Here is a 23,141-nt window from a genome sequence, read left to right as displayed (position 1 = left end):
TATAATTACCCCAAAAATATATGGGTGATTGGAAATTATGCAGACAATTACATTGATGGAAGCAACAATCTATCCGCAATATTAAAGCTGATCCACCCCTTTACTATCAGTTGGTAAACAAACTGAAAGGGTTCATACTGCCACCTGAAATGTGTTGTTTGAACAGGTATAAAGTCAAGGTTGGCGATTTTACTGCCACCTGCAGTTATGGAATGTTTGATAACACGTATAATTCATTGGCTGATCCCTCCTGGTGATCTGGACGGAATTATGTGATCCTTTTAACCCATTGGAAGTCCCACCCAGTTGACTACTTCAAAATTATGAAAGTCCTCAATGGCGCTGCCCATGCTAAAACAGGCTTTTGGGCACTAGCGTCCATTATCTTTTTAATTACGATAAAGAATCATAGTAATGGAGTATCTTGTTTTCATGACATAACATTCACTTTGAGCACTTTGACTGGGTCATGGCTAGAAGGGATCCAGCTTTTGTCAAATTAAGGTCAGATTTGTAGCAGGTTAGGAGAAGTAACATAGCAGGTTAGGAGTATTAGGTTAAGGTTAGGCAAAGGATTAGGGTTAGTTAAGTGCCCCAAAAAATATGGACACTAATTTGACAAAAGCTGGATCCCTTGTTAGACATTGGTTCTGAGCCAGTCAAAGAGTAATGGGACAGAAGTTTTCCAAGGTACAGTACCTTTTTTTGCCTTTCCTTTGATGTCTACAGTGTCCAGCCAAACCCCACACTCCTCCTGTGTTGAAGTCTGAGATGATGCTTTGGAGATTTACGTGGTAAGAAAGGACAGGCTTGCATACACTAATGAATAATACGTTTGGAAGCCAGCCTTCTTCGATTTGCATTGAAATCCCCGTTTGCTTTGGATGACAAAATAAAGACTAATGAAACTTCACCCACGACATTTGTCAAAACATATACCAGCTTTAGTTAGTATATCAGAGAGACTCTGTAGAGGTATGGGGGGAGTTTTTAATTTTTTTTCCAATTTGCTTTTTCACCTAGCAAATGCAATACTATTTTTGTCTCGCGCGCCAGATAGTTCTTATAAAACTCCACTCACTCACTTTATGATCTTGTTTGTATTTTAATACTTATTTCAAATTATATGAATTTAAGTGAGGCACAGAAGGGCACCTTATGTTTTGACGTCTGTGGGTCCTTTGGTTTCGCGAGGGGTGTGTTTACACCATAGACCGTGAACGGTTTACACTGATGTCACTTCAATTTGCCAAGAAGGTGAGTGGAATATTCCTAACAAATGTTGATTTGTTATTCAGATATTGGTCGGATAACATGTGTATACAATTTGAATCGCCGTACCAGCGATACCGCGAATTGTCCTCACTTATCCATCCAATATAATGTGTCCTTAAGTGTTTATTTAGGCTAAATAAATCACAAAGGAAACGCTAACTAGCTAACGTTAGCTATTTAGCTAGTTTATTTTTCATACAGGATCTCATCACTTTTGAATGTTGTTGTTGATATCTATTTATCTTGTCATGGCCCTTGCCAATATCTGTAATGAGATGAATTCACCACTAATTTAGCAACATGTAGTTAGCTAGCTAAGCTACATTACGTGTTTGCAATCCAAGAGAGGTCTTCTTCCTGCTTTTCTTCTCTCTTTCTATAGTGACAGTAGCTAGCTAGCTAACATGACAGATCTGTAACGTTACAGCCACAGTTTAGTCAATTAATTTACTTTGATATGTATTTTAATTGGCGGTTGTTCACTTACTGATGTCATCCTCCAACTCTTAGCTATTGGTTTGTCTAACCTTCCTAGCTGTCAACACTGTTTATACTGTAGCTGAAGAATTTGAAATAGATTTGTGTTAACATGTATTACTTTCAATAGATCAAGTTGTGAGAGCAGCATTCACCATGTTTCACGGAATACCTGTCACGGGAGGTATGGGAGGAGGTAAGTTGGTCCTTTGTAGCTCAGTTGGTAGAGCATGGCGCTTGCAATGGCAGAGTATTGTGTTCGATTCCTGGGACCACCCATACGTAAAATGTATGCACGCATGACTTAGTCGCTTTGGATAAAAGTGTCTGTGAAATGGCATATATTATTATATATTGAAGGCCTAGTCAGAAACACAATTTTCCTGTGTTTTATATATCCACACTGAGGTTAATAATACTGTGAAATTGTGAAAATTATGATAATACTCTGTTAGTGTAAGAGCTGTTTGAAAATACCTGACATTTCTGCCTATTTTGGTGGGATAGAGTTTTGGCCAGTAAATTAGTTAATAGACTAATAAGAAATAGTTCCCAAACTCTGCCAATAACAACACATTTTCTGTTTTTGCCTCCCCACTCAGACCACACCCAGACAGTCCTAGCACAATTATTGCTTGAGAAATTGCTCTTTGTTAAGAAGCTATATTTTTTGTTAGCATTTTAATTGAAAGCAATCACGATAAGGTACATAATTGTTACCCATAAATTATTTGATATTGAGATAAAAACTGCTGCATTGGAACTTTTAAGTTTGCCTTGAAACAGTCACAGATGGGGCGGCAGGTAGCCTAGTGGTTAGAGCGTTGGGCCTGTCACCGAAGGGTTGCTAGATCGAATCCCGGAGCTGACAAGGTAAAAATATGTCGTTCTGCTCCTGAACAAGGCAGTCACTGTTCCTAGGCCGTCATTGTAAATAAGAATTTGTTCTGCAGTTAAATAAAGGTTAAAATAAAATATGCACTTTATAGACATGATCATCAGAAATTTGCTCGTCTTATAAAGCATCTGTGACTGTTATACTTTTATATTTCTCTTCATTATAGCTCCTGCCAATAAACCTGAATTGTATGAGGTAAGTGGCGTGGAGTTTTGTAGGGTTTGCATAATTGCTTCTTGTGACATATTTGGTGGAGCTCTTTTAGATATTTAATTTGGCTTTGAGTTTCCTGCTGTTACCTGCTTTTTGTACCTGCATTTTATCAGAAAGAAAAAATAATACCGTTTTCTGTTTTTTTAGGAAGTAAAATTGTACAAGAATGCAAGAGAACGAGAGAAGTAAGTGAACATTGACTGTAAATTAATAATATAAGCTATTCACAATCCATGTAGGTTAAATGTTAACATTGAGCATTGTGCTTGTATTAATCAAGGTTTGACAACATGGCAGAGCTGTTTGCTGTGGTGAAGACACTTCAGGCCCTGGAGAAAGCTTACATCAAAGACTGTGTGACCCCTAATGAGTGAGTTTACACTCTTCACTGGTTGTGTACGTATGTGTTATGGACTGTAAATAAAGGTGTGTGTGTTAAAAAATATTGTCTGTATATGTATGAGGTTGTTTCAACATTGGAGTTTGAAAATCTGTTATGAGATTGATTACTGTGTGTTTCTGTCAGGTACACGGCTGCTTGCTCCAGGTTGCTGGTGCAATACAAGGCTGCTTTCAAACAGGTCCAGGGATCTGACGTGGGTTCTATCGATGACTTCTGCAGGAAGTACAGAGTGAGTTTATATCAGTCACACTGCTTTGAGTAGAGTGCCGGTCTTGCAGATAGAAGATGTAATCCACTCAATGTAACACATAGTGGCTGATCCCAGATGTATAAGTGCTTTAGGCAACTCTGTGGGCTGCTGAACAATAGAACAATATCTGAATATGAGTAAATTGGGTTATGCCATATGTTGTTCTCCTCTACCTTCTCTTTTATGTTAGCTTGACTGCCCGCTAGCTATGGAGAGAATCAAGGAGGATCGACCAATCACCATCAAGGATGACAAGGGCAACCTGAATCGCTGCATTGCAGATATCGTATCGGTAGGTCTCTTCGCCATGCCCATGACATTAAACACTGACAGAGTGATTTCAATCCCAGTGTTCACTTTGGGCCTTTGGCCAACATTGAAGCCTTTTACAGCCCCATATAGATTGAATAATAAAGTGCATTCTGTTTCAGCATTAAGTCATTTTCTTAATTTGAATCATTCTCTGGCTCGTCCCAGAACACTGTGTTGGTGCGCCCTTAAGTGCCACAGCAAATTGCATCCCACATCAATCCTGCCAATATCCAACAGGGCCGCTGAACAGAGAGGAACAACTTGATATACTGGCATCATAGGACATATAACGCTCACTCGTTGATAAGCTCGGACTGATTGGACCACACATTTTAAAGAGTATGCTTGTGCTGCAGTAAATCTCAGGTTACTGACAGATGGTGAAATAGTCAGTCAAACATTATTGCCCTCTGTCTCTGTTTCTCCTCTCTTATCCCCAGCTCTTTATCACTGTGATGGACAAGCTACGTCTGGAGATCCGGGCCATGGATGAGGTAAATAGATCGGACTGTGACAAATGACAATGAACATTAACATATCACCTATAATTAGGGCTGGGAAAACCTCAGTGTCCCTATTTATAGGCTACATAGCCCAATTTTGATATTTTGCACATTTATTGGCAAAAGATCTGATTGGTCAAAAGACCAATAATTGGGCAAAAGATCAGAATTGGGCTGCCTGTGTAAACGCAGCTGTATAACTTGTCAGGTAAAGTGGTTAGGAACTACACCAGGCCCTATGTTTGATTGACTGACTGATTAATTGGTTTGAATTGTTCAGATCCAACCAGACCTGAGAGAGCTGATGGAGACCATGAACAGAATGAGCAACATGCCCCCAGACAATGAGGCCAAGGACAAAGTCAGCCTCTGGTAAAGATGTACCTCATTTACACACATTGAGGGGCTGGTTTTCCGGACACAGGTTAAGCCTAGTCTTAGGCTAAGTAGCACATTCAATGGAGAATCCTCATTGACCATGCTCTTTAGACTAGGCTTAATCTGTGTTTTGGAAACCGGCTCTTGTTGTGTAAGAATGATGAAGTAGGCTTAACACTAACACCGAGTGGCGCAGCGGTCTAAGGCACTGCATCTCAGTGCTAGAGGTGTGACTACAGACCCTGGTTCGATTCCAGGCTGCATCACAACCGGCCGCGATTGGGAGTCCCATAAGGCGGTGCACAATTGGCCCGTCCAGATTAGGGTTTGGCCGGGGTAGGCCGTCATTGTAAATAAGAATTTGTTCTTAACAGACTTGCCTAGTTAAATAAAAATAGTATAGTAATTCAGAAGGTAAAGAGTTGCTTGTTCTCCTCTGTAGGTTGACCACTCTCAGCAGCATGTCAGCCTCTGATGAGCTGGACGACTCCCAGGTTCGCCAGATGCTGTTTGACCTGGAGTCAGCCTACAATGCCTTCAACCGCTTCTTACACTCCTCCTAATCTACCCACATCATCCAGGACTGTTGTCACCTTTCTTATATCATTGTACAACCCCTTCCTCCTCTCCTCTACACGTCTCCGAAGTCATTACCCCTGTTTGTGCTTTGTATTATTCCATTGAATAGTATATTTTTTCCCTCCCATCTTTGGTACAGTATCTATCTGTCTGTCTTCTCCTTTGAACTCTAACCTAGACTCTTGGCAGCATCCAGTGCTGTGGCCTTGCCTAGTGGGGTGGTCTTCCTGTTCAGTTGGATGCCTTGTTGAGTTGTTGTTCTCCAGCCTGAGTGACTGTACTGTGTTAAGGCTGCTTGTATCAGCCTGCATTCTTGAATCTACGTAGAACCATGTTTACTACTGGGTTTGACATATCAACACAAGGCCCAGTGAGTCTGATCCCTTTATAAGTCACTTTAGCTGAAGACGAGATGTAAAACATGTAAAAAGTGACCTGGGGTGGTTTAAGACGTTTGGTTGGCTTGATAAGGGATGGAGAATCCCTTGACAAGTGATGGAAATAACATTTAGAAAAGAACAAACTGCAATTTTGGGGTGAAATCCAGTATATTGCTGTTCCCCATCTGCACTCCGAGACAGTCCAATAACTTGTGTAGAGGTTATTACTTTAACTCCAGTTGTAACAGATGGTTAGGTTAACTTGGTGGGCCTTCAAATAGTTATGAGTTGTATGTAATGCACCCTTATTGATGATTATGTTGAAACACTCTGGTGAAGGAATTGTGGCTGTTGTCTATGGCTTTGTGTTTCTCATTTGATTTGAGTAAAATATTATAGTAGTACTACTACTTCAGTTAATGTGCATAATTAAGCTTTTCTTTAGATGTGAGGGTTTGGCCACATCAGGTGGGCAATGGAGACCGGTGGATTCATAGAATTCCCTCTTCATTTTGGGATGCTGACTAAATGTGTTTCACCCCTCAATTTTAATTAGGGAGAGCATATTTATTAAGATTTATCATTGTAAATAATGCAACTTTGAATTTAAAAAAGCATGTAACATCTTTTTTAGAAATAAAAATAAAAAATCTACCTCCAACTTTGGTGTCCGCCTTTTATCATGTTTTAACATTTATGTGTGAATTCTATGGTTATTCATTGCACATTTTGCTTTGTATCTTGGACATATTGATGAGACTTTCGGTTCAGAAAAGAAAGAATACGGCTCCTTTAAAAGCGGTCGGGAACGGGTTCAGCAGCAAAGATGCGTCTCCAGGACAACAAACAATTACAAAAAGAAGCCGATATGCTTTTTTTCTATCCAGCAGCAAACCGCTGTCGCTGACATCCTTGAACCGGACCTTTTCAGTGCTTTCAAAGAAGACCATGGGTAATTTTATTTTAGGGATATATTTGTGAATGAATGTGTCGGTGGGCAACGACTGTACTTGAGCAGTAACCATTCAACATTAGCTCAGAAGTTCAAAGGGGCTAGCTTGCATGCTGCTGGCTGCTAAACAACATAGCTAGCTAAAATCACGTGTTTTATATTTAACTCATTCAAACGAAAGGGTATGAAGATTCCAGCTCCAAGAAGTTGATACCTTGAATCACATGTTTTCAGAACGTTCATGATCAAACGTTTCTTTGCAGAATTTCAACTTGGGGCTGAGACTGTTACATTGTAATTAAGGAATGAGAAACATTGCATAGAGTTATCTAAACAAAGACTAAGGATGAACGTCACAGAGGTGGAGGATCATATTTCCATGAAATATGAAATACAAAGAAGACTTGGAAAGGGGGTAAGTAATTTAGGCTGTCTCCGGTTTTTATAGTTCTGTGAAAAGTTATTTGTTGGGAAGAAGGTCGAATTTATGAATGACAGCTGTATTGCACACTGCTGTCAAACAATAATAGTATATACAAAAAGCAAGTAGTTGTGTACGTTTTCTGTCGCTTTTATAAAATCTATTTTAAATTAATAATCAAAAAAATGACTTTCAATTGCACACATTGCTACATTTCACTTTTTCCTCCCCAGTCTTTCCTTTAAGAAAAAATCTTACAATTCCCCAGAATTAATGTTCCTTTGAATAATGATGTCATAAGCTAGAGGATTGTCTACTTTTTCAGAACAAGCTGTTTCTTTCAGCCAGATCAGTAGACTTTGATACTAGGGAAATTAGAAAAATCAGTGACTTCAGAGTCCAAAGCTTTTGTTTTGTTTTCCCCCTGACATAGACATAGAATAATGGAATACCTGCTTTCATTCCCTTTGACAAACTAAGAGAGTCTCTCCCCATGTGTTATAAGCATCCGAGAGGCTAGATCTATCTCTGAACTGTATAGTGCAAGATGGTAAACCTGGGACACTGTTGAGTCATGTAGATACATCATACAGATGCTAACTAATCTTCCCTTGAGGGGAGGCCAATGGTCATATTACACTTGTTAACAGTTAACTACAGTTTAATTTTACCCAAGAGAATAATGTGTTTGGGCACTATTCCTAGGTTACAATACCAAGAATACCATCATAAGTTCCAAGACAGTAATTTGTCAAAAACATGTAAGAAAGTCTCCCTTGACAACCCCTATTTCCCCAGTTTTCGTTCCATCTGACAATATTAAAGTAAGCCTTGCTTTGCTTGTTAAGCAGGATGTCATTGACGCCAGGTGGGACTGGCCACAGAGGGACCAGTGTCTAGTGAACCTGATCATGTGTTCTCTCAGCTCAGCACTGGGCTGTCTGTCGGGGGACCCATTGTCATAACCAGTCACCTCTCCTCGATGTGCCGCTGACTCTAAAAGTGCTTAGTAATCTCTCTCTAGAACGTTTTGTCTTTCCTTACTCTCCACTCTACTTCACTGTCTGTTTTCATATTGTGATTTTAGTTTCTCTTAGGGCTCAACTGCAGTCTTGTGGCAGTTTGTTTGACCTTTAATCCTTATAATGATTCACTAACAGTTTTATATTTCTGTATCTGTGTCCAGGCATATGGGATTGTATGGAAGGCTGTGGACAGGCAGACAGGAGAAGTTGTGGCTGTTAAGAAAATATTTGATGCCTTCAGGAATAGGACTGATGCCCAGGTTTGTGATACATGATGATATTGGTCATTGACATTGTCTGCCACTAACTAGGTGTAGCTACAGAGGTATAACCTTAATACTGTATATGTTGTGTAGGTTTCTGGAGCATACCAAAGAAGACTCTGTTCAACAACCTTGACTATATCTAATTATAATTTTATGAAAATACTGTAACAGCCAGGGGTTCTCAAACAGCTTTGTATTATTTTTGTTGTTGTTAATGATTAAATAGATTGTCAATTAAGATTGACTTGTCACAATGTTTTTTTCTCAACAGCGGACATTCAGAGAAATAATGTTTCTTCAGGTAAGAATGAATACCTATATCAGTTAGTGTAACAGTGTTGCTTACGTCCCTCTCCTTTCCCCAACCTGGGCTCGAACCAGGGACCATCTGAACACATCAACAACTGCCTCCCACAAAGCATCGTTATCTATCGCTCTGCAAAAGCCATGGCCTTTGCAGAGCAAGGGAAACAACTACTTCAAGGTCTCAGAGCAAATGATGTCACCGATTGAAACGCTAATAGCGCGCACCGCTAATTAGCTAGCCATTTCACACCGGTTACATTAACAACAAATGGAAAGTTGAAGTGAGTTTTGTTTGAATGGAGCACAAGCGCAGCCTGCAGCCAGCTCCATAGCCAGAGTGGAATGGTCCTGTTGCTGTGGAAACTGGGGCCGTGCTTGCATACCGTAATGTAAACACCAGATGGCTCCTGCTCTTCAGGAAGAGTCCCTGATGCTGATTAGACCCTGCCAAGTGTTGAACTGGTGTATCTAAAGTTGTGAATAACAGGGGCAAGCTAGAACCAAAAATCTCACGTAAACATAGTCTGTCCACGAGAGATTATGGATAACAAAATGGACACTAAAATGTTTATGGCATGGTTTTTAAATGAATGTGTAAACTGATCATTCCCTATGCTAATGTGACAGAGACAGTTCTGTTTAGTTATTCTATAGATGAGCAGAAGCCTCAGTCTGGGGGTGGGGTGTGCCATATGTAAACTAACATATGGAATTATTTTAAGATGGTGGATAATTTAGCTATTTGTTTTAGAATTTTAGGACCCCTGTCGGTATAAAACAAATATATACAAAAATTGGTTTGACAAAATATAGAATTTGGCCTTTACTTCTATAGCCCGTAGAAGCACATTGAATAACACATTCATAAATGGCAAAACAAACAGTCAAAAAGGAGATATAAGAAAGCTCAGGAAACATTTTTGTTTTTTGGACACATATTTAAGCCTTCTGTTTTATTTGCACAAACTACCTCCATACTTCCATTTAAAAAATAGAACCAGTACCAGGTTACCTTTTTAATTTATCTAGGCAAGTCATTTAAGAACAAATTCTTATTTACAATGACGGCCTACCCCAGACGATGCTGGGCCAATTGTGCACCGCCCTATGGGACTCCCAAACACTCCTGTTATGATGCAGCCTGGAATCGAACCAGGGTCTGTAGTGACGCATCTAGCACTGAGATGCAGTGCCTTAGACCGCTGCGCCACTCAGTAGCCCAACTATCAGACGAGTCCCGTGACACTTGTGGGGGTCGCACAGCAAAACGGAGAACTCCACCATGTTAATGGGAATCTCATCTTTCCATAGAGTGGTCATTATTAGTTAAGCCAAACCGTTCGAACACTACAGATGTTTTAGTGAGAAGATCGATTTTCGGAATTTCTCGTGGTCTGACAAACACCGCTGTAGCCTGGCCACCTTATACCAGTGGTGGAAAAAGTACCCTAATTGTCATACTTGAGTAAAAGTAAAGATACCTTAATAGAAAATGACTCAAGTAAAAGTGAAAATCACCTAGTAAAATAGTACTTGAGTAAAAGTCAAAAGGTTTTGGGGTTTTAAATATACATTTGACCATTTTCCTTCCTGCTAAGCATTCAAAATTGAACAAGTACTTTTGGGTGTCAGGGAAAATGTATGGAGTAAAAGTATATTATTTTCATTAGGAATGTAGTGAAGTAAAGGTTGTCAAAAATATAAATAGTAAAGTACCGATACCCCCCCAAAAACGACTTAAGTAGTACTTTAAAGTATTTCTACTTAAGTACTTTACACTACTGCCTTCCACCTAAAATGCAGAAGGCCGACATAGGTGGATGCAGTGGATTGAGACACAGCCCATGCAAAAAAATATAGTTCTAGCTTAAACAGATGGATGTTGATGGGAGATTTTTTTTCTTATGTTATTTTGATTGATGCACGGGTGCATCAATAGACTCTTAAGGATATTTAAAGAGACTACTAACAGTATTGGGGAAAGTTTGCTGTGTGATTTTGGTGCTTAGTTAATCATTCAGATGGTGACCATATATTCTGACCTCATGAAAGTGGATAGAAAACTGGTCACACGGGACAAGCAAACAATGTGTTGTCCGCATTTATCGGTCTCCAGTCTCCACCATCCACTCCAGTCAGGGAAAACAGAGGCCAGGGCCTTAAGCTGTGTGTGAGTGTCCATAATAACGCTGTTACTATCTCCCACAGAAACACTGGCACCCCAGTCTCTGGATGGTTTACATCACATAGCATTTCAACATTGACCCATTCCAACACCACCTAGACTGTTATGTCACTATCCCTAAGAAGATTCTCCCTTTTGTAGTCAAACCAAATCACATTTTAGTTGTCACATGCACCAAATACAACAGGTGTAGACTTTACCATCAAATGCTTACTTACAAGCCCTTAACCAACAAATGCAGTTTTAAGAAAATGGAGTTAAGAAAATATTTACTAAATAAACTAAACTAAAGTAAAAAAAAAAAACATTAAAAATAGTAACACAATAAAATAACAATAATGAGGCTATATACAAGGGGTACTGGTACCAAGTCAATGTGCGGTAATACAGATTAATCGAGGTCATTTGTACATGTAGGTAGGAGTGAGGTGACTATGCATAGATAATAAACAGCGAGTTGCGGCAGTATAAAAACAAAGGGGGGGGGGGTCTATGTAAATAGTCCGGGTGGCCATTTGTTTAATTGTTCAGCAGTTAGTTGTTCAGTTCATGACTTGGGGGTAGAAGCTGTTAAGGAGCCTTTTGGACCAAGACGTGGCGCTCCGGTACTGCTTGCCGTGCGGTAGCAGAGAGAAAAGCCTATTACTTTGGTGACTGGAGTCTTAGAAAAAATGTTTAGGCCTTCCTCTGACACCACCTAGTATACACAATACCAGTCAAAAGTTTGGACACACATACTCATTGAAGGATTTTTCTTAATTTTTACTATTTTCTACATTGTAGAATAATAGTAAAGACATCAAAACTATGAAATAACACATGTGGAATCATGTAGTAACCAAAAAAGTATTTGGACTCATCACCAAAGGACAGATTTCCACCAGTCTAATGCCCATTTCTCGTGTTTCTTGGCCCAAGCAAGTCTCTTCTTATTATTGGTGTCCTTTAGTAGAGGTTTCTTTGCAGCAATTCGACCATGAAGGCCTGATTCACACAGTCTCCTCTGAACAGTTGATGTTGAGATGTGTCTGTTGCTTGAACTCTGTGAAGCATTTATTTGGGCTGCAATCTGAGGTGCAGTTAACTCTAATGAACTTGTCCTCTGCAGCAGAGGTAACTCTGAGTCTTCCTTTCCTGTGGCAGTCCTCATAAGAGCCAGTTTCATCATAGGGATTGATGGTTTTTGCGACTGCACTTGAAGAAACGTTCAAAGTTCTTGAAATTTTGCAGATTGACTGACCTTCATGTCTTAGAGTAATGATGGACTGTTGTTTCTCTTTGCTTATTTGAGCTGTTCTTGCCATAATATGGACTTGATCTTTCACCAAATAGGGCTATCTTCTATATGCCACCCCTACCTTGTCACAACACAACTGATTGGCTCAAACGCTTTAAGAAGGAAAGAAATTCCACAAATTAATGTTCAACAAGGCGCACCTGTTAATTGAAATGCATTCCAGGTGACTGCCCTCATGAACCCTTGGGCTCCCGAGTGGTGCAGCGGTCTAAGGCACTGCATCTCATTGCTAGAAGCATCACTACAGACCCTGGTTAAATTCCAGGCTGTATCACATCTGGCTGTGATTGGGAGTCCCATAGGGCAGCGCACAATTGGCCCAGCCCAGCGTTGTCCGGATTAGGGTTTGGCCAGGGTAGGCTGTCATTGTAAATAAGAATTTGTTCTTAACTCACTTGCCTGGTTATATAAAAAATAAATAGAAAGCCGGTTGAGAGAATGTGTGCAAATCTGTCATCAAGGCAAAAGGTTTGTTTAATTTGTTTTGTTGCACTTTTTTGGTTATTACATGATTCCGTTTGTGGTATTTCATAGTTTTGATGTCTTCACTATTATTCTACAATGTAGAAATTAGTACAAATAAAGAAAATTCCCTCAAATGAGTAGGTGTGTCCAAACTTTTGACTGGTACTGTAGGTCCTGGAAGGCAGGAAGCTTGGCCCCAGTGATGTACTGGGCTGTCCACACTACCCTCTGAAGCGCCTTAAGGTCGGATGCCGAGCAGTTGCCATATCAGGCGGTGATGCAACCGGTCAGGATGCTCTCGATGGTGCAGCTGTAGAACTTTTTGAGGATCTGGGGACTCATGCCAAATCTTTTGTCTCCTGAGGGGGAAAAGGTGTTGTTGTGCCCTCTTCACAACTTTCTTGGTGTGTTTGGACCATGAAAATTTGTTAGTGATGTGGACACCAAGGAACTTGAAACTCTCTACCCGCTCTACTACAGCCCCTTCGATGTGAATGGGGGCGTGTTCGATCATAACATTGTTTTAATTAATTTACGGTGGTCTTTGAGGACTGTGTGTGCGTGCTTGTGTCTTTTTCAAACAGTTATGTATTTCTCCCTGCAGGAATTTGGAGATCATGCCAACATCATCAAACTGCTGAACGTCATCAGAGCTCAAAATGACAACGATATTTACCTGATCTTTGAATACATGGGTGAGGACTCTTATGTGGATTGTCTATTGACATCCATTTTGAATCTTCTGTCGGTTGACTTCAGGATTGTGGTGATTTGTGAAATGGTAGCACGCTATGTAATATTACATGCCTATTAATAATAACAGATATACATGCAAGATGCTTGCATCGATGACTCTTGATGGTCAAAATCACCCTGATACCCAATAAAATACATTTTCAGGGCTTTCCCACTGTATTTATTATTTTCCACCTACCTTGTAATACATTTGATGGGGTCGGCCATTATGAAATAACCACAGAAAGAATGTAGGCAGTCAGGCAGGCAAGCTGCAAGGTTATGCAGCAGTTTAAACCTGGCACCAGAGGGAGGTGTGAGAGGGGAGGGCTCTTCTCCTCTTGGCTGCTTGAGATGCCTGCTGAGTCCACACATTGGACTGCTCTCTGATCTCTGCAGGCTAATCTCTGACTGTGGGCCAACATCACGGCACATGTTTTCCCTGGCACACCCCACCATGGAAAATGCCTCCTTTGTCCAACCCTGGCTAATTTTGGGGCACTGCAGGAGTGTGCAGATTGTTTATGGGAAACGTGACGTGTCTGGTTTGTTATTCATTGAGTGTTTTATTGAAAGGTGCCATTATTCTGAGTGTGGTATGGATGTATGTTCAATGCTGGATGATTCATGTTGGTTATTACTGTTTTTACCACCTGTGTGTTGCAGACACCGACCTGCATGCGGTGATAAAGAAAGGCAACCTGCTGAAAGACATCCATAAACGCTATGTCATGCATCAACTCCTTAAGGCCACCAAATACATGCACTCAGGCAATGTCATCCACAGAGACCAGAAGGTACAGTAGAATGTTTAAATTGCCATTGTACTAAGAAGTGTGCATATTGAGAATGTGACATTATTGCATTTGCAGATGTGCTGGTGCCACCAGTATGGGTGATGTTATCCAATTCTTCTGTTTCTTCTGGAGGAAAAACTATTTGGATGACATTATTGAATTTGCTTTCCTCTTCCCACAGCCGTCCAATATTCTGCTTGACACGGATTGCTTTGTGAAGCTGTGTGACTTCGGTTTAGCAAGATCTCTCTACCAGATCCAGGAGGATGCTGGGAACCCGGCGCTGACAGAGTATGTGGCGACGCGGTGGTACAGACCTCCTGAGATCCTGCTGGGCTCCTCAAGGTACACATGCACTGGGACCTGCTGTACGTTTCTCAATAAACTGAGCCACTTCTTCAGGCTTGAAGACATCTTTGAAAGAGTGAATTGTTTTCTTGATTTAGTGTTAACTTGGGTTTCTGATCAAATAATGCACCCAATGGGAAGGTAAGTATTCATGCAGAAACCTGCCAGGAAACCTGTCCGTGCCTGTAAAATCACTGAAATACTTTGATTTCTCCTATAGGTACACAAAGGGTGTAGACATGTGGAGTATAGGTTGTATCCTAGGAGAGATGCTGCTTGGGAAGCCCCTTTTCCCAGGAACCTCCACCATCAACCAGATAGAGAAAATCATGAGTGCCATTCCACACCCTAGCCCAGAGGGTGAGTATTCATTCCTGGCTGCACAGTTCACAGAAAACTGCTAGTGTGCTATTTGCTTGTTGAGCACTAGTGGTGGAATCAAGCTTTTATGCCCCTAACTGACCAAGTTAACTGACCAACTGATCATTACTTAAGTAATGATATGTGATTTTGTTTTCAGACGTACTTTCGATCAGATCTGAGTATGGTGCCTCTGTAATTCAGAGGATGCTACTGAGGTAAGTCATAGCGGAAGTCCTACAGAAGTAAATATGTCTATATAAAGGTGTCTAGACATTTTGAGAGCTTGAGACTATAAGGTTCTATCTGCAGTTTTGTCAAAATTTAGTTATTGATATTGCCTTGTTCTATTCAATGTTATCTACTTATATAGTATTCTATTCAATTGATGCTGTTAAGTTCAAAAGAATGCTCAATAAAATTTGCTAACACCATTCAAACCAATGAGGGTTCGGAACGTTAAAGCCAATTATCTCATAATCATCTTTTTGCAGATAGAACCATATAGTTGCAAGCTCTTGATTTATTCCCAGTGCTGCACTCTGTCTGTATTTGTCTGCCTGCGTGGCCAGGCCCCAGGTGCCTCTAGAGGACCTTCTGCAGCCGTCGGTGCCCCCTGATGCCCTAGACCTGGTGTGTCGCCTGCTGGTGTTCAACCCAGACAAGAGGCTGACCGCTGAGCAGGCCCTGCAGCACGTCTACGTCTCCAGGTAACGTAGAAATCAAATCCAATTTATTTATACAGCACATCTCATACATTAAAATGCAGTGCAATGTGCTTTATACAAGCTTTTATAGGCTATAGGCTGGTTATCAATCGTGTCCAGTCAAATGTATTGTATAACGCCCTTTTTAAATCAGCAGTTTAGAGTAACCCAGGCTAGACCCTAAAGGGCAAGGAAGCTGGTTTGATGACACAATGCTAGAATCCTTTGATGATGCTAATATCGTTCATTTCTGTTATTGGTGTGCATCCCAAATGGCACCCTGTTCCCTACATTGTGCACTTCCTTTGACTTGGGCCCTAGTTAAAAGTATTGCACTATGTTGGTTAGTTTTTTGCTTTTACAATGTTACTGAGTAGTGCTAGTCTTGGATTTAACAATGTTGTTATTTTCTATTTGTGTTGTGTTATGTCATAGTCTTTGTGTTTTCCCCTTAATTTCACTGGAGATTCCACAACCCAGACAAGGAGCCAGGTCTGGACCATGCCGTGATCCTGCCTGTGGATGATGATGTCCAGTTGTCGGTGGTTCAGTACCGCAACAAACTGTACAAGGTAATACTGAGGGGAGGCAGGATGATGAACACCTGTCTCGTGTTTGGTTGGCTTAGGGTAGATTATTACTGCCAATTGTTGAACAGTTACTAATAGAGTTTGAAACAAGTTCCTTTCAAGGCATTATGACAATAGACATTTTTATTAACGACTGAAAAAAGGCACAGTATCTATAATCAGTCTTCTGTATCCCTCTTTTATCTCTGTCCTGTGGAAAAGATGATTCTAGAGAAGAGGACCACAAGGAGAATGCTATGTAATATCCAGCCCAGGCCGAAGAAGAAAGAGGAGCCGGTTTCTGTGTCTGGGTGTGACAGTGGAGACCGTGGGAAGGAAAGGCCCAATGGAAAGAACATAGGCGGGCCAGAGCCAGTCCCAGTGGTTGGTGATGGTGGAGGGGACCTTCGGGTTAAATCCCTTCATGATAAGACTGAACACCAGGCTGCTCGTCCAGTTATCACCATACCCAACCTAGTACCTGTGTCTACCCTGCCGGCCCTGGAGAAGACCAGCCCTGCAGCCAGCCCCGTCATGGGAAAGACTACATATAATCCCATCACACATGTTGCCAGTGAGTACACGAACACACGCATATGGTCCCCAACATTCACACACACCTTCACACTTCATACACACAGGCGCATTCTTTCTCATGGTATTTGTCTTCTATTTCTCTCATGCAGATGGTTTTGTAGGAAGTCTGGCTGGACCACCTCACTATTTTCGCTCTGGTACTGCCAGCAGGAAATTGGAGCAACAGACGAGTGATGAAAATGTAACTGTACTGCCAGCAGAGGGCGCTAACGGCAACACTGTTGTAAGTACCACTGTCATAAGAAAAACTGAGTTGTAATAGGAAAAACTCTGTTCCCAGGAAAGAGTTTAGTTACAACAGATGTAACAGATCACGTTAAATACAATACAACCTGCAACAAGGGAACAATAATCAACAACAATTCAAAAAGATTGTTGGACTTGCAGAATAAATCACCCATTTTATATCCTCTTGAGATACATGATGTAATACAATACCTACAGGTAACTGCCAAAATAATGGTATCATTTGAGTAAATGAGGGCTACAAAGTATATTGAAAGCAGGTGCTTCCTGAGTTAATTAAGCAATTTTTTTTATTTTATTTAACTAGGCAATTAAGAACAAGTTCTTGTTCACATTGACGGACTACCAGAGAACAGTGGGTTAACTGCCTTGTTCAGGGGCAGAATGACAGATTTTTACCTTGTCAGCTCAGGGATTCGATCCAGCAACCTTTCAGTTACTGGCCCAACTCACTAGGCTACCTACCACTAGGCTACCTGCCGCCCCAAAATTAACATCGGAATTAACATCCCATCATGCTTAGGGACATGTAAAAAATAAAAATAAATTTAAAAAAAAATAAAAAAAATGCTGGGCTGGCCATTCATTTGGCTATCAAGACTATGTCCCTATAGGATGACAATGTCCCCATCCACAGGGCACGGGGGTGGCAGGTATAGCCTCGAGGTTAGAGCGTTGGTCCAGTAACCGAAAAATCTGCTGTTTCAAATCCCGGAGCCGACAAGGTGAAAACCTGCCGCTGTGCCCTTGAGCAAGGCAATTACCCCCAATTGCTCAAGAGGCGCTTGACAATTGTGACCCTGGTCGTGATCCCACTCCCTGCGGGTGTCTCAGGGGGAGTTGGGATATGCAAAAAACACATTTCCATTACAGACTTGCTACAGGAAAAATATAAGCTTCCCCAAAAATGGTTTGATGAGCATGAAAACGATGTAAACCATATGCCATGGCCGTCTCAGTCACCAGATCTAAACCCAATTGAACACTTATGGAAAATTCTGGAGTGGCGCCTGAGATAGCGTTTTCCACCACCATCAACAAAACACAAAATTATGACATTTCTTGTGGAAGAATGGTGTCACATCCCTCCAATAGAGTTCCAGACACTTGTAGAATCTATGCCATGGTGCATTGAAGCTGTTCTTGTCCGTGGTGGCCCAACACCCTATGAGGACACTATGTTGGTGTTTCCTTTATTTTGGAAGTTACCTGTATGTGTGTACGTGACGTGTTTGTGCAACTCATCAGTTTCTCCTCGGTCCTCGTACTAGGACCTTTAGTGATTAGTTGCAGCGTCACTTGTTCATAGCAGAATAGAAGAGAATAAACTACACACAATTCCAAACATTCAGACTGACGCAACCTTCAGCTAGCACCTTGAATGTCTCAAATATAGACTACTGGATAGACAAGCATGTTAGTCGTGTGTATTACAGGCAGAGACTGTAGATTTATGAGCCTTTGTGTTGATCACTACACAGCACAACAAGTTCTTTTGAGTGTCCACTGCAAAATATACACGCTTGGAGATATTTTTCTGTAATAATTTCTCTCTCTTTTTTGCTCTCTCGCGCTCTCTATCTCTTTTCCTATCTGTTAGTCTATGGAGCAGATTCTGCAGCGCGGTCGCTCAGCACCTGTCAGCCACAACCGTTCCTTCTCCCTGACCCTCTCCCATCCCCAGAACAACCCGCTGGTCCGCAGAGACGAGCCCTCTGTGTCCGCAGGGATATGTGTCACCTCTGCACGCCTGGTGAGTGGACATTGCCCTGCTACTTTAACAAACTCATACTCTATGATCTCATATACTGTTGCTGCTGCCACTATTGAGAAGACTTTATGTCAATGCCATAAATCATCTTCTGTAATGTGTCCTTTTCCAATGTTTCATTATCAACCTGTTGAGAGCAGGGAACTCAGATGCCGGCTGTGATATGTTTTTACATTGTAGCCTAAATTTTGATGTAAAGGACTTGTCCCATATTCCCCCTCTAACCCATATTTTCTCTCCATTTGTTTTTTTTTGGGGGGTTAAACAAAGAACCAGCGGTCCCAGTCTCAGACACGAGAGGCACGGCCACCTCCTCCCAGGTTCAGTAAGAAGGTTTTCCAGAGTAAAGCCAATGTGGCGGCTGCCGGTGATCCCCGTGCCAAACTGGGCAGCTATTCTCAGGCCTATGGCACCATCAACAAGACAGAGCTGGATAACCTTATGAGGTGTCGACACCACCAGTAACCACCACACTATGCTGGATGTATGGGACACTGTCTGACATCAGACGGGCAATAGACAAGGGGACAGGGAACAGGGAGATATAGGCTAGTGGAATGTTTGGGGAGGAAAATATTATTGCGAGACGAAAGTTAGGAGTTCAGCAGTACAGATTGGAAGTAACCATGGAGACATGGAAATCCATAGAGTAAAGGTGACAATGATTAAATGCCGTCAACTTAGCCCCACTTCCTTTGTGAAATAATGAGTCGATGGGAAATGGGAGCTATAGATCCTTAGCTTAATGTAACTAAATTTGCAAGGGTTTTTACAGTGAAATGCTTTATACTAGAGGACAGCAGATATACCAGTGTAGATATATACAGTACCAGTCAAAAGTTTGGACACACCTACTCATTCAAGGGTTTTTCTTTATTTGTACTATTTTCTACATTGTAGAATAATAGTGAAGACATCACAACTATGAAATAACACATATGGAATCATGTAGTAAGCAAAAAAGTGTTAAACAAATCAAAATATATTTTATATTTGAGATTCTTCAAAGTAGCCACCTTGATGACAGCTTTGCACTTGGCATTCTCTCAACCAACTTCGCCTAGAATGCTTTCCTTTTTCAACAGTCTTGAAGGAGTTCCCGCATATGCTGAGCACGAGTTGGCTGCTTTTCCTTCACTCTGCGGTCCAACTCATCCCAAACCATCTCAATTGGGTTGAGGTTGTGTGATTGTGGAGTACAGGTCATCTGATGCAGCACTCCATCACTCTCTTTCTTGGTCAAATAGCCCTTACACAGCCTGGAGGTGTGTTGGGTCATTGTCCTGTTGAAAAACAAATTATAGTAACTAAGTGCAAACCAGATGGCATGGCATATCTCTGCAGAATGCTGTGGTAGCCATGCTGTTGTGTGCCTTGAATTCTAAATAAATCATAGACCGTGTCACCAGCAAAGCACCCCCACATCATCACACCTCCTCCTCCATGCTTCATGGTGAGAACCACACATGCAGAGATCATCCGTTCACCTACTCTGAGTTTCACAAAGACATGGACCAAAAATATGAAATTTGGACTAATCAGACCAAAGGACAGATTTCCACCGGTCTAATGTCCATTGCTCGTGTTTCTTGGCCCAAGCAAGTCTCTTCTTCTTATTGGTGTCCTTTAGTAGTGGTTTCTTTGCAGCAATTCACAGTCTCTTCTGAACAGTTGAAATTGAGATGTGTCTGTTCAACTCTGTGAAGCATTTATTTGGGCTGTAATCTGAGGTGCTGTTAACTCTAATGAACTTATCTTCTGCATCAGAGGTAACTCTGGGTTTTCCTTTCCTGTGGTTGTCCTAATGAGAGCCAGTTTCATCATAGCACTTGATGGTTTTTGCGACTGCACTTGAAGAAACTTTCAAAGTTCTTGAAATGTTCCACATTGACTGATCTTCATGTCTTAAAGTAATGGACTGTCTTTTCTCTTTGCTTATTTGAGCTGTTCTTGCCATAATATGGACTTGGTCTTTAAAAATATATATATACAGTGAGGGAAAAAAGTATTTGATCCCCTGCTGATTTTGTACGTTTGCCCACTGACAAAGAAATGATCAGTCTATAATTTTAATGGTAGGTTTATTTGAACAGTGAGAGACAGAATATCAACAAAAAAATCCAGAAAAACGCATGTCAAAAATGTTATGAATTGATTTGCATTTTAATGAGGGAAATAAGTATTTGACCCCTCTGCAAAACATGACTTAGTACTTGGTGGCAAAACCCTTGTTGGCAATCACAGAGGTCAGACGTTTCTTGTAGTTGGCCACCAGGTTTGCACACATCTCAGGAGGGATTTTGTCCCACTCCTCTTTGCAGATCTTCTTCAAGTCATTAAGGTTTCGAGGCTGACGTTTGGCAACTCGAACCTTCAGCTCCCTCCACAGATTTTCTATGGGATTAAGGTCTGGAGACTGGCTAGGCCACTCCAGGACCTTAATGTGCTTCTTCTTGAGCCACTCCTTTGTTGCCTTGGCCGTGTGTTTTGGGTCATTGTCATGCTGGAATACCCATCCACGACCCATTTTCAATACCCTGGCTGAGGGAAGGAGGTTTTCACCCAAGATTTGACGGTACATGGCCCCGTCCATCGTCCCTTTGATGCGGTGAAGTTGTCCTGTCCCTTTAGCAGGAAAACACCCCCAAAGCATAATGTTTCCACCTCCATGTTTGACGGTGGGGATGGTTTCTTGGGGTCATAGGCAGCATTCCTCCTCCTCCAAACACGGCAAGTTGGGTTGATGCCAAAGAACTCCATTTTGGTCTCATCTGACCACAACACGTTCACCCAGTTGTCCTCTGAATCATTCAGATGTTCATTGGCAAACTTCAGACGGGCATGTATATGTGCTTTCTTGAGCAGGGGGACCTTGCGGGCGCTGCAGGATTTCAGTCCTTCACGGCATAGTGTGTTACCAATTGTTTTCTTGATGACTATGGTCCCAGCTGCCTTGAGATCATTGACAAGATCCTCCTGTGTAGTTCTGGGCTGATTCCTCACCGTTCTCATGATCATTGCAACTCCACGAGGTGAGATCTTGCATGGAGCCCCAGGCTGAGGGAGATTGACAGTTCTTTTGTGTTTCTTCCATTTGCGAATAATCACAGAAACTGTTGTCACCTTCTCACCAAGCTGCTTGGCGATGGTCTTGTAGCCCATTCCAGCCTTGTGTAGGTCTACAATCTTGTCCCTGACATCCTTGGAGAGCTCTTTGGTCTTGGCCATGGTGGAGAGTTTGGAATCTGATTGATTGATTGCTTCTGTGGACAGGTATCTTTTATACAGGTAAGAAACTGAGATTAGGAGCACTCCCTTTAAGAGTGTGCTCCTAATCTCCGTTCCTTACCTGTATGAAAGACACCTGGGAGCCAGAAATCTTTTTGATTGAGAAGGGGTAAAATACTTATTTCCCTCATTAAAATGCAAATCAATTTATAACATTTTTGACATGAATTTTTCTGGATATTTTTGTTGTTATTCTGTCTCTCACTGTTCAAATAAACCTACCATTAAAATTATAGACTGATAATTTCTTTGTCAGTGGGCAAACGTACAAAATCAGCAGGGGATCAAATACTTTTTTCCCTCACTGTATTTAACCTTTATTTAACTAAGCAAGTCTGTTAAGAACAAATTCTTATTTACAATGACGGCCTACACCGGCCAAACCCGGACGACGCTGAGCCAATTGTGCGCCGCCCTATGGGACTCCCAATCATGGCCGGTTGTGATACAGCTAAATGGGGCTATCTTCTGTATACCACCCCTACCTCACAACACAACTGATTGGCTCAAACGCATTAAAAAGGAAAGAAATTCCACAAGTTAACTTTTTAACAAGGCACACCTGTTAATTGAAATGCATTCCAGGTGACTACCTCATGAAGCTGGTTGAGAGAATGCCAAGAGTGTGCAAAGCTGTCATCAAGGCAAAATTCTACTTTGAAGAATTTCAAATATAAAATATATTTTGATTTGTTTAACACGTTTTTGGTTACTACATGATTCCATATGTGTTATTTCATAGTTTTGATGTCTTCACTATTTTTGTACAATGTAAGAAAAAAAGAAAAGAAAGTAAACCCTTGAATGAGTAGGTGTGTCCAAACTTTTGTCTTGTACTGTATATTGAGTCAAAACTGTCTTGCAATAAATGTGTAGAACATATGTAAAACAGAACATTTATGTTGTGTATAAATGCTATTTTATCTACAATTTCCTTGAAAGCAAATTCAAGATACTTTATAGCAAAATGGTGCATTTAATATGCACAGCAAAATAAATGTTGACAATGGATGTATGTAAAGCAAACCTGTGGTTTCATAATAAAAAATATTATTTATTTATTTTTAAACTTAGTGGTGAATGTAATTTGTTAAAGTATGCATGGTACAGTACACACCACTAAATTCAATATAAGGTA

General features: G+C 41.1%; 2 protein-coding genes across 2 annotated transcripts; both read left to right on the top strand.

Annotated features, from left to right (window-relative positions):
- Positions 1–1,137: 1,137 nt before the first annotated feature.
- Positions 1,138–6,329, top strand: vps28 (VPS28 subunit of ESCRT-I). Its single transcript, XM_071375096.1, has 10 exons — positions 1,138–1,257; positions 1,883–1,948; positions 2,817–2,845; positions 3,011–3,048; positions 3,144–3,233; positions 3,390–3,495; positions 3,707–3,808; positions 4,269–4,322; positions 4,612–4,703; positions 5,152–6,329. The coding sequence occupies exons 2-10, from the start codon at positions 1,909–1,911 to the stop codon at positions 5,270–5,272; spliced, it is 672 nt and encodes a 223-aa protein (XP_071231197.1). The 5' UTR covers positions 1,138–1,257; positions 1,883–1,908; the 3' UTR covers positions 5,273–6,329.
- A 190-nt stretch (positions 6,330–6,519) lies between these two features.
- On the top strand, positions 6,520–23,072 carry LOC139559263 (mitogen-activated protein kinase 15-like). Its single transcript, XM_071375095.1, has 15 exons — positions 6,520–6,620; positions 6,884–7,035; positions 8,228–8,326; positions 8,604–8,633; positions 13,190–13,280; positions 13,987–14,117; positions 14,299–14,462; positions 14,686–14,825; positions 14,986–15,043; positions 15,398–15,535; positions 15,999–16,104; positions 16,324–16,675; positions 16,788–16,921; positions 18,545–18,697; positions 18,986–23,072. The coding sequence occupies exons 2-15, from the start codon at positions 6,967–6,969 to the stop codon at positions 19,178–19,180; spliced, it is 1,860 nt and encodes a 619-aa protein (XP_071231196.1). The 5' UTR covers positions 6,520–6,620; positions 6,884–6,966; the 3' UTR covers positions 19,181–23,072.
- Positions 23,073–23,141: the final 69 nt, after the last annotated feature.

The sequence above is a fragment of the Salvelinus alpinus genome, chromosome 29 (assembly GCF_045679555.1).
Source record: "Salvelinus alpinus chromosome 29, SLU_Salpinus.1, whole genome shotgun sequence".
Classification (NCBI taxonomy): Eukaryota; Metazoa; Chordata; class Actinopteri; order Salmoniformes; family Salmonidae; genus Salvelinus; species Salvelinus alpinus.
The sequence above is the reverse complement of the archived record's forward strand: the minus strand, read 5'-3'. Positions and strand labels throughout refer to the sequence as shown.

Bases quoted from the DNA above. Each gene is read 5' to 3' on its own strand.
- vps28 (XM_071375096.1), top strand. From the start codon at position 1,909: ATGTTTCACGGAATACCTGTCACGGGAGGTATGGGAGGAG. The intron at 2,846-3,010 runs GTAAGTGGCGTG...CTGTTTTTTTAG, and splicing joins ATAAACCTGAATTGTATGAG to GAAGTAAAATTGTACAAGAA. The intron at 4,323-4,611 runs GTAAATAGATCG...TGAATTGTTCAG, and splicing joins AGATCCGGGCCATGGATGAG to ATCCAACCAGACCTGAGAGA.
- LOC139559263 (XM_071375095.1), top strand. From the start codon at position 6,967: ATGAACGTCACAGAGGTGGAGGATCATATTTCCATGAAATATGAAATA. The intron at 8,327-8,603 runs GTTTGTGATACA...TTTTCTCAACAG, and splicing joins GGAATAGGACTGATGCCCAG to CGGACATTCAGAGAAATAAT. The intron at 18,698-18,985 runs GTGAGTGGACAT...GGTTAAACAAAG, and splicing joins GTGTCACCTCTGCACGCCTG to AACCAGCGGTCCCAGTCTCA.